Here is a 12,120-nt window from a genome sequence, read left to right as displayed (position 1 = left end):
ATTTGTTGAGTCTTGTCTAGCGAAGTGAAAAGGGCTGATACTTTTTTTTTATGCCTGCATTTTTGCACATGTGGGGGTAGGGAATGAAATTATTTCTTTTGTCCTCCACTCGCAGCTCATTGAGAAGCAGGCATGCATATAAAATTACTGTATCTCTCAGGACTTACCTTTAGGGACAGAAGGGAGGAAAAATAGATTTGTGAGCTTCCTCAGGAAACTCTCAGGATGCTGAGAATATAAACAAAAATGTGAGGTAATGTAATAAACCACAAAAATAAAGGATTCTCAAAAATCTTTTAAATTAAAGTAGAAGCTATTTCATTTTGTCCCTACTAAGAAACTGTACTGCTGTATTGCTCAGTGTATCAAGGTAGCAAAATTGATACATCCACATCAACCACAGAAGAGTGTCAAAACACAAAACAAAGCTTTGAAAAGTTAACCATATGCGTTGGATAGCATTAGTGATTCATATGATTGGTAATGTTTTTAACATTACCATTGATTATAAGAGTAAATGTGGCTTTTCTGTCATTTCAAGTGCCAGATTTGGGCTGCCTGGCCAAAGGCCTGCGTGTAGCTTCAGAGTAACTGCTGTGTTGTGGACTCTTGCTTGTTGAGGATATTTTACTTAAAGAATACAGTGAGGTAGAAATAGAGATTTTCAGAATAAGTACCAGATGCTAAAAATCAGTTTATTTGCAAAGACGGTATATTATTTCCTTCCCTAGACAAATAGGGTAAATTAATGAAGATTCTGGAATAAATCACGTTCTTGGTGTATATTGATATGGTCTTCATCCATAAAGTAATGATTTATTTACAAACACTAGATAATAGGTATCAACATGATTTTGTTATTTTATTGAACAAACTAAAAAAAAAATGCAAGGAATTCATTGCAATTAAAAATAATCTAGTTTGTGAATTCATTTGTTCTAAAGTAAATTGCTAAATTGCTCATTAAGATTACTTTTCCATACTGTGCTGGCAAACTCTGAGCCATGAAATGAATAGTTCACAGAAATTTATAGAATTTCTCATTTGACCTGCAAACTAATAATCTGTTAAACTCCTAGAAGAAAATCTGGGGGGAAAAAAAAGTAATTCATCTTATAAGAGATTTGAGGATTCTACAGGCACAGAGATACCATTATCCAAATTTCCAGCTTTCATTTAAACAAAGCTGTTGGTGGTGTTTTATGTATGTATAATATATATAGACACTTTTTCTACAGAAATTGCAGAGAACAGAGCTTGAATAGTGTTTCAGAACTCACAGAAAAGTGAGGAATCTGAACCATGACCTACGAGAGAGAAAACTAAAATCTTCTCTGCTTGTTGTGCATACTTTTTGCTCCTAACTCTGTACTTAGCTGACCTAATTTAAAAAGGATTAAAAATGTTCAACCACTGCATAAACTGTTGTGAAGGGGAAGAGTAGGGCTGGAGGGAAGCTGTGAAAGCAGAAAATTGTACGAGACAATGAAAGCAGAAAGGCACATTCTTGTAATGGGATAATTTTCACTTGACTGGAAGGCATGGGTGCAATAGCTGCCTGGTGGATGCAGAAGCAATGGGTAGAGAAATAGGCAGGGTTTTTTTGTTGTTGTTGTTTTTTTGACAGCATATACTTCTCATAACTTAATAAATGTTGAGTAGTGTTCTACTCTAAATCTGAGAGTAGGACTATTTGCCTTAAAGTATGGAAGACAACATTTGCCAGTCAAAGGATTTGGTTTGGAGATGAGAGATGATAAGATATGGCCATCTTCTGTCCAGGAAAATAATGCTGTATAAAACACTATTTTCTGGCAATGATGGTTTGTATACCATTTCTTCACATTTTCACAACTGACCGATTCATCCACTTCAATTTATTTAAAATTTAATTTCTTTAAAATACTTTTTTCTTAAGATTCAGGAAAAAGAGGAACTCAATCAATTAAACACTGAAATGAAAACTCACAGTTGTTTCCTTAAAAATTGTGTAATTTGTGTTTCATAACGCTTAGTATTTTGTTGATAATATTCATAAGTAAATTTCCTGCTTCTTAAGTGCTGAGGAAAAAAACAAGATAAAAAAATTATTCTCACACAGCAAAAAATCATTTGGAAAATAAGATTTTTCCTTCCTTCTTTATCCTATATTCTGATGGTTGTGTTGAGGTTACTTGCAATTTTCATACATCTTGGGGGTTTATTTTATTCTAGTAATCTTGTGTACTGAAGTGTGTGAATATTTCTTGCTACTGCATATACTAAAATGAATTTCATACTCTCAACATGTTTAAATGGTGTCCAAAAGCAAGTATTACATTGTAAATAATTATTTAATTATTGAAATTGATATATTCAAATTCAAAAAGCACAATTTCATACTTCAAGTTATACTGCGAGAAGTGATTTTTTCAATGAATGGTCCTGTTAAGTGGCTTCAGGAGATCTTTCACACACATTGTACCTTCCATTCCCATTTGGCATTCAAAGACTCTTCTGATTTAAATTTCTGTAGAAGTGATCTTATTCACACAAAGAAAGATTTGATCTGTTGAGCTGCATGCAGCTTGGTAGTATCAGTCAAGTAAGCCCTGGAGAGACCTCTGTGTTTTTAATTCCTAAGAATCCACACGGAGTTTTGATAAAATACTTCCAGCAAAAGAATGAGTAGAATAGGTTTTTTTTGCATTCAGTTTTAAACTTAAATGCAGGAAAATTGATTTCACAGTAAACAAAAATATAGTATCATTTTTTTTCTGTTTTACTATTTAAAACTTTTTGTTGGTTTGTACTGTTTGCAATGAGTATATATCACTTCAAAACAATGTCTATTTCTCTTGAATTAAGTTCCAGAACATGAATCAGAAACAAAATTTGTTAACAATGATTCTCTTTGCTGTTGCAGTCTGCCTTCCGTGAAATGTTTGAAGTATCATATTGATCTCAAATATGTCTGTTGTGTTTTTCTTGCATTTAGAACCAACTTACATAACGATAGGTCCACCCACCTGTGAGCATTTGGTGAACTGCACTTTGACTGAGAAAGACTGTATCTATAGTTTCAAACTGGATCAAAATGGTTGCCGCATTTGTCAGTGCAAAACCAGTGAGTATGCAAAAATACAGTGCCTTATACCTGTTATATACTGCTGTTGGTGAAGATGTTAGTATGCTGTTTTTTCCATTCATAATGTTAGTTGGCTGCTGTGTTACTATACATGTGCTTTCTATTTGTTCATCTTTAATGGACAGGTTGCCGATTTCTAATATTGCTTGCTTAAAAGATGTTTGGAGGAAAAACTGGAATGTAAGAATTCAGGTAAAAATTAACAGATAAGTAAAAAAAAAAAAAAAGAAGAAGAAAAGTTATAATTTGGTACTTAACATTAAATGACAGTGTGCCTTTGAGAAGTTTTATCAGGTTTGTGCACTTCAAAAACTCCTGTTCACTAAGCAGCCTATTTTTAACATAGTTTATTGCTTTTGAGGATCAAAAATATTTGAAAATGATACTTCTAGGGGATATGTGTTTACATACGAGCACAGCCATATGTAATTTTATGTATGTAACATATATGAATGCATTTGATTTAAGATTTATATGGGCTTTAATTCATCATCTATTCTGCCCTGAGAAAAAGCTTTGGACCTTGTGAGAAGCATTCATTAGCGATAATGGTATCTTCAAGGAAAAGCTGGAAAAGTACTTTATGTATTTCCTTAAGAATTCAATGTTTATGCATGAACTATAAAGCAAGGTCAGGTTTGTTCCTGGAATTATCAAACAAAGACCTGGAGGGCAACTCAGTTGAAGGACATATCTCTTGCACCCACCAGCTCTGCTAGGAGTGGCTTCAAGTCCCTTTATAATTTTTCTGTAGCTCTGCATCTTTCTTGTTTGGAGATTGGCTTGGTGTTTTGCTTAAGGAGAGAAAAATAGGATTTGTTCTGGTGCCTTTATCATTTTTTCTTGAAAACTGTGTGTTTTTTGTTTCCATTTTGATAAGAGACAGGAAACCTCAAATAAATTTATGCCATTACAGTAGTACAGAAATAATATTTTCAATTACAAGTTGTGTTCCTTGCAAGGGTGACCTTCATAGGTTTCCACAGGAACCTGACAGAGGTTTACATCTGTTTCCTACTTTTTAAAATACAGATAGGAGTTTTCCCTATTTGTAAAGCATGCAGTGCCATTTATATAATTTGTTTCAGACTTTTATTAGTTGTGTCTTAATTGATTAAGTATGTTACCTACTAGTTCATGTTGTTTTGACTGCACAAGTGCAGGTAGGCTGCAGATTCTGTATCCTCTTTAGAGAATAGTATAGCATTTTATCTAAGGATTGTGTGACTCAATGATCACTTTGAGACACAATTACAAGAGTTCATACAACACAGAAATGGTGCCTTGAAATGAAGTCATAAGCTGATGTGTCAAAAGTTTTAGTGGATTGAAGAAAAAGCACCCTCTGCAAGAGTAGATAAGGCACATATTTATTGCCATCACATACGTGCCTTGTCTACAAAATTAGAAAGTTTTGCTATTACCATTGTTATTTGATTTTTCCTTTCTATTGCTGAAGTATTAACTGGCATGAGGGGGAGCTTTTTCTGTAAGGAGTTTGACAAGAAGATGTACATACTCATCGAGTTCCGCATTTAAGCCTGTGCATGCAGTCCTGCCCTCCAGTTTATTGCACAGGAGGCCCATCACTCCAGAGTATCATTTCTTTTGTCCTAGGCTATCAGATCGTACATGTCTACTTACTGCAACCCTGGATGTCTCTGTTCTTTCTTGGAGTGTTTCTGATTAAATACTGTTTAAGAACCTATTCAAGGAGATTTTTCTCTTGCCAGATTTGCTTGCAATTATTTTCATTTTGCTGTAGCAAACTGTCAGGAGCAAACTTAATAGTATCATTTATCTGTCATCCTTTTTCTCAGTTAAATAACTTGAATTGTAGATTGCTTAAAAATCTCCCAAGTCATTCAGAGAGGAGAAACCTTTATTTACTAAAGAAGGGAAGAAAAATTACAGCTCAGTAGTCTTCATCAGTGATGGGATATCAGTCAAAATGACAGGGATAGAATTTTTCTGTCAAGTAATGTTTCTCGCTTGCCAGATTCTGGACAAATGACTGCATGAGGACCAGGAAGAAAACAGTTTGAGGTCACATATGGTGAAAACGTACTGTTCTAGTTCTCTGGACTTTCAATTCTAAACCAGTTCAGTTGCATCTTGGCTCTCTAAAAATGTAAAAATGTGTTTTATCTTAGGTTCATGAAGGCACATGTGGATCTGCATTTAAATTAATTTCTTAATTAATATATTTACACTGCACTCACTTCTTTTTTGCTGATCTGAGCTGCCCAGCTTATTCAGATGTAGTACTTGAGTACAGAAGTTACACGTACCTCTTATTACTGTCTGAAGGCATCTTATCCAAGCCCTACTAATGTCCTTCCAATGCCATTTCCTGCTATCTTCTCTTTAGCTATCTTCACTGAGATATATATACTTCTATTCATTTCAGACAGAATAATAGCAAAATTACGAAGAAGAAAAGGAAGAAAGTGCAGCAAATATATAAATGGTTCCTCATTGTTATCTTCATTTACATTTCTGTAGCTAAAAATCTATAGAACGGGTTTATTTAACATGATTATATACATATGGTATCATGAAACTTGTGTGGTGCTTTACTGTAATTTAGATTCAACTTTATCCAGTTCATTTCAAGTGGACTACAGGATGAGAGAAGGAAAAAAGAAGCAAATGGTAATGTTTCTCGAACACGGTGGTTTTAATAGAAGGATACTTTATCCTTCTTCCTTGTTTTTGCAGTGAATGTAAAAACATGCTTTGGAAACACATTGTGAAAGCATACTAGGTGTAAAGTAAAATTTAAAAAAGCAGGGGCAGACCACAGTTGTAAGAAAAAACTGCCATAGAACTATCCTAGTGGTTTGCAAGGAGCTGGAACTAGTTGATCTTTAAAGGTCCCTTCCAATGCAAGCCATTCTATGATTCTATGAGTTGAGCACAGATTAATAAGAGGAAAAATTCCAGCGAGTAGTGATGGAACCACAAATGCTGAGGAAAAAGGAATGGTAACACTGAGCAGGAATTTACCGAAGCCAAAGCACTACATGAAGATGAAGGAAAAAAAAATTATAACCCTGTTTATAGGAAGAACTGCTGCAGAACACCATCAGTGAAACTGAGACAGTACTACAACAACAGAAAAAAATGAAAAATTATAGAAGAATAAGAAACTAATAAAAAAAAACTGAGCAAGCAAAAACTTGTAGAGTGCAGCAGATGCAATTGTGTGTGGAGTGTCTAGGCTTGTGCTTTCATAGGGAGAACTGAAGTGGATTAAAGTCTTTGGAAGGAAGAGTACATAAGAGGAATGAAATAAAACCAGTGATCAGATATTTATGAGGCAGGACTCCTGTTGCTGCAAAGAGGACTAACCAGCACATGGAATAATGCCTGCTGATTGTGGTAAATTAAGATTTGAAGTCTGAAAGTTGCTGCTGAACAGTAAATCATTTTTTACTGAGAGCCTGCAGTGAGATCCAGTAGCTTATCTGGTCTTATCTGTCCCTTATATTAAATTCATGAAAAGGAAAAAGACATTAAAACCTTTCCTGTAACTTCCGTGATAGACTGCAATCTTTCACCCTAAATGTGTTGAATGTGAAGTACTATGCAGGGTATAACTGAGCATTTTGGCTAAACATTTCAGATCTTATTAAAATTGGAACATTTCTCTAAATTTGAAGCCTGCTTGCTTCATGCAGAAGGCTTAGCTTTGAAGTTACAGGAGGACATTGTCATACAATTTCCTTAATTCCAAAGTGCTCTCGGAGAGATGCAGTTGTAGAAGTCTATAGAGACAAGGTATTTTTCTTGCACATTGTAGCATATTGTCATCCTCATTCTGTTGTGGTCGGTTTTGTCTGTCAAAGCAAATCATGAAATTGGGATTCAAAGAGTAGAATTCTTTGTATGTTGCATGTTTCTTCAGTTCTGTATATGTAAAACAACCCTTCTCTTTCAAATACATCCCATATGAATACAGAAGTACTTTTGAATTTTTTTTATACTTTTTCCTTAAATGAGTAGACCATGTCCTAAAAAGTTAAAAAGTTTTGTACTAGCGCAGTATCTGCAGCGTGGACTTCAGTATTGTGGTGAATCACACCGTCTCCCTTCATAGCTGATGAAGCGGAGTGGAACTCCAATGTGAAGTTTAGATTTGACAGTGGGAGTTGGAGTAGCTCTGAGATAATTTATCTAAGGCAGCTGTGGAAAACTGAAGCACAGGATTGGGAGGTCTGAGAAAAATAATGTAGGCTTGTCTATGGGCCAGCTATAAGCAGCAGTGTTGAAGCTTTGAAAAAAATGTATGGCGTGATGATGAGAAAAAAAAAGGGAGAATATATCTCAAATAATCTCTTCTGCATATGTCATTCAGCAGTTACAGTTTTAGATGAGTTTTCCTAATATTCTACTCTTCCTATCCAAAATTTGAACATTTGATCCCTTTAATCTATTCACGTAAAAAAAAAAATCATTATTTGACTATGCAGTCTAAGCACTTTTAAGCTCTCTCGGTGTTAATGTTGTCCATTTAAGAAAACGTATTTTATGTTTATTTGGTTATTAACATGAGATGGGAAAAGTAGTCACACTATTCACATTTTAAACAGTAATTCTTGGAAACAGAAGGGTAAATATGATAGATGAAACATTTTTCTATTCTACCATTGTTACTGTGATTTACCAACAAGTTCCATACAACAAAAAGAAAAAGATAAAAACAGTCTATTAGCTTTTTTTAGTGCAAGGAGAGATAATCTTGGATTTTTTAATAATAAGGTAGTCCTGGCAGAAAATGTACGTTTGAGTACCTTCCTGGAGTGATATGAAAGGAAATGCGTAATATCTATTGGACTTCTGATAGTGAAATACAGCCATGGGAAACTGGGGGTGAAGCATGTTTCTTTAAAAAAAGAAAATATACGCTCTGTGTAAATTTGAAAGATTAACTGTAACTGCGCTTGTGGAATATAGACAAGTACTCCCTGAAGAGAACACAATTATAATAAACAACTCATGCTAAATAAATATTATGTCTTCTTACTAGAACAAAAGTGGGGATCTCTGAAGAATACAGTGTCTTAGTTTTAGTAATGCTTGCAATAAATCTAATACAATAAAAGCAAATAGGAAATTTGCTTGACTTGTTAAAAAAAAAAAAAAAAGCTTCTTGCTTCTTGAAGGGTTGTGGAAGCTCAATCATTTTCCAGTGATTCCACCTTTGAGAGATATCACTTTCATGAAGTTGTATGTTGTGTGTGAATCATAGAGTTGTTTAGAGCAGGTATCCACGTGGGTAATTTGCCTCAATGGACTCATGGCATTATTTTTTTCTAGCATCACAGTGCCCAGTCCCTTCATTTTTATCCAACTATTATGAATCATGAGTTAATTCTAAAGAAAGGAGGGAGGGTTAGTGTGGATCTGTGGAGGCAATATATTCAGAGAATTCCAGTTACTGATAAGTAACCTAGTTTTCTCCTTCATAAATTTGCCTCCCCAGATCCCCACCCCTGAAGATTAACCAGCAGTAGCAATCCACACCGAGAAGACGGCTGAGGAGTGCTTAATTATAAAGGTACTGTGAAACAGTTCTCCTGGTATGGTCTAGCCTCAGCATCAAGAAAAAAATGATGGTGAAGGTATGTAGCTAGCTTTGTCTAGCACTGCTACAAATCTATTTTTTTTTAAATGGACACTGGCCTGAGCCAAGTTGAAATACTGACATATTTCTTCTCAAATATCTACTAATATCGTCCAAAAGTTATTTTTTTCACTGTGAACTACAGGATACTAAAAGTATTTCAACAGGTGATGCATCTCTAGAATGCATTTTCAAAAATTTTAGCCTAAGATGTCTTTCAGTCTTCATAATAAAATTATCAGTGTCCATATGTAAAATAATAAATTGGAGAAAAACATATCTTACAGCTAAGATTTTTTTACACGTCATATATGTGTTAGAAGAAAGAAATTGAGGTCTGCTTTTATATAAGAGCTATCTAAAATTACAGTCAAGCTGTTAGATTTCAAAAGGGAGAACAGTTTTAGACCCAAACATACAATTTACAGAACTGAAATTGGTCCACTTTCCAGTTTGATTTTTGAGAAGTATTTCACTGCATTCTAAATTTTCTCCTACTCATGCGAGGTAGGGATATTAGTACTTTGAAATCAGGAATAAATTGCACATCTGATAGTTGGAGCTTAGTCCTAAGACTAGTGATTCATTTTAAGATACACTGCCTCTGAGGTCTCATACCTGAGAAGGAAATATTACATTGTATCTGAAATATCTGAGTTTTGAGTGAATCCTTACAAACACTGATAACATTACATACTTGGAGCATGATGTTGTCATCTTGTTTGGGGAGTCGTATCTATATGTCACATCAGTATATCAACCTCTCTAACGCTCTATTTTTGTGCATATCTTTCCTTCAGCAGCGAGTGATTAGGTCTTGCAGTGCTTGAACAACCTTTTAAAATGAATTTATTACAGTACTGAGAATGAGGTATTTAGAGGAAAAGAATTACTGGCACCAAATCTTTTGCATGTAGAGCACTGTGCAGTCTCATCATGTATTAGCAGTAATCTCTGGTTTTTAAGACACGATTTACTTCTTCTGACAGTCTTGTCCCATTCCACATATCACAATCAGATTCTCTTTAAGCAACATCATGCTTTTCTGAAACTCTAATACTTATTTTATTAGTCCATGTGTATGCAACTATTTTATTAGTCCATGTGTATGCAACTAAGGGAGTGGGTGAAAGAAGAGGGGAGAAAGGAACTACTGTATTAAGAGCAGTTTCTTGGCAATAGTGACCAGACTTAGAAACTCCAATCCTAGTATTTGTATCTTAATAATTTACTGATGTTTTTGGAAGCCTGGTTCACCTTTGTCTATTCCTTCCTTTCCTATTTTTTTGTATTGGTATCTTATTAAATTGATCCGAATGAATCTGGTAATGTGGAATTCATATTTCCAAGTCAGCAATAATGTGTTAGTTTATTGCAACTACCAACTAGTTTTTGTTAGAACTACTGTGTTTAGAAGAGTCAAAGTATCTAAGCAATAGCTTTTGCCAATATAGTGAGACCTAGTGAAGAGTGTCTAGAAACATGGAATCGTTGGTAACAGACTTTGCTGCTACTTTTGCAATCATCATATGCAGAGAATAAAATAGTATGGTCTTGTTTTGGATGGATTCATTGATATAAGTACTCAGGGCATGTTTGTCCCTAAATGAGCATTTATTCCCAGTAGGAAGCTGTTTTGATAAAGTCAGTGGTTGAGAACAACCTTCCTTTGATGTGCTATCTTTTTGCTGTGTTGGATTCAGTTGAAATTTTTCTAGAACTTAGTTTCATATTTCTGTTTATGTTTCATCTAAAGCCTATCTTCACATTAAAATGTGCTAAAAGTACAGTTATATTTGTTTGAGACATACTGGAACACAACTGTCTCTTCCTAAAGTCTCATCGCTTTAATATCCTTCTGCAATCAACAAATTTCATGTATGTGAATTCATCTTACATATATTTTCAGTATTACTTTTCATTCCACTGTCATTATCACCCTAAGCCCTCCTATTACCTTGTGTAGAAGGGCTGTTTTCTGTATTGACATAACCTCATTGGCATTTCACAGTTCGTAAGAAAATTCACCGAATGTGTTTCTGCTTCTCGCGTAGAACTGTACTCTCCATCCACATATTTCTCAAGAAGCGTAATGAAAGATGCCTTCTCCTTAATCGATTTCCTACTCATTGTATCATTTCTGTTTAGTCCTGTACCACCTGCTGAATCATTACTTGAGTTTCCTCAATGATGTGATAACTAATCGTTCAAAGAAAAGAAACATTCTGTAATCATGAAGCTTGCCTATGCTGTTAGAGTTGCAGTGACATGTATGCACGTAATGCAGGTTTCCAGAATTTTAAAAGGTAGATTTCCTTCGATGTTAGCTTTTTGAAGTGGTTCCTATTCTCACACTGCTTACGTCAAATGCAGCCTTGAAGCTGTTAGTAGTCCATTTAGGGTTGGATTTCTTCCCTCTGAATACGTTGCATGATTTGGGATTCAGGTTCTAGATGAAGTTTATTTAAGTAAAAGGGGATAAGGCTCCCCAAACAAATTACCTCCTGATATTTTCAGTAATAAATCTCCACAGGTGATCGCAGCTGACTTTCATGTGTGGATTGCAGTTCTCTTTATTCTTTTCATTTGTAATGCAAAGCCTTAGCAGGAAATCTGTTTTTACTTGTCTTTCATAGTAAATGTGTGATAATTTTACTAACAACAAATTTAAAGATATAGTTAAGGCTATGTGTCAGGGTGAAAATTGCATGCATTAGATTTTATTTACATGTGAATCTTTAGCCTTGGCTTTTTTTCCTTTTTTTTTTCCTTTTTTTCCTCATAGAGCTAAACTGTGTTCCTGTAAAATTGGCACATTCACTCTCAGTTTTCTGAAAAAATGCCCCATTTAAAGCTGTGGAATAGGGTTTTCAAGAGGCCTGTGCATGTGTACCAGATGGTACTTCAGTTTGAGACTGCCTGCAATTTTCCATGTCTTTTAAAATGTTTCAGTAAAAAGAAATGTGAATAGTTAGATGTGAAGTCAGAAAGCAGGCCAGAATCAACTTAATGATTTCCACAATACTAAATTTCTTTATAGAGAATATTTCCAAAATTGAAAATCTTAAGTCCATAGCTTCAAATTTAAATAGGAGAGCATATTAATTTTAGTAACAGCTCACTTCTCAGAAGGCATTGTTTTTAGTATCTTTTTAGAAGGATTGCCTGTAGAGTTCTGTACAGATTATGTTATGTTCTGATGACATAACACTACTGAGGTCAGATGTAAGCAGTAGTCTATATAGACTTCAATAAAGTCTATATTGAATTCAGGAAACTTTACCTGTATGTTGGGACAGAATTTTTATTATATTTTATATATGTCATGATGAGGCTGAGGATACTCTTCAGCATCTGTTGTTGA

The 12,120-nt window shown here is 34.6% G+C and overlaps 1 protein-coding gene across 1 annotated transcript in view; it reads left to right on the top strand.

Moving 5' to 3' along the window:
- The window catches only part of CRIM1 (cysteine rich transmembrane BMP regulator 1), a 159,449-nt gene that overhangs the window by 124,004 nt on the left and 23,325 nt on the right, over positions 1-12,120 (top strand). Inside the window, exon 8 of the mRNA XM_065729300.1 lies at positions 2,978-3,106. Coding sequence (XP_065585372.1) covers positions 2,978-3,106 — 129 coding nt within the window. The remainder of the gene's footprint in view (positions 1-2,977; positions 3,107-12,120) is intronic.

The sequence above is a fragment of the Cyrtonyx montezumae genome, unplaced genomic scaffold (genome assembly GCF_038088225.1).
Source record: "Cyrtonyx montezumae isolate F1298 unplaced genomic scaffold, pur_monq_1.0 scaffold_0, whole genome shotgun sequence".
Taxonomy (NCBI): domain Eukaryota; kingdom Metazoa; phylum Chordata; class Aves; order Galliformes; family Odontophoridae; genus Cyrtonyx; species Cyrtonyx montezumae.
The sequence above is the reverse complement of the archived record's forward strand: the minus strand, read 5'-3'. Positions and strand labels throughout refer to the sequence as shown.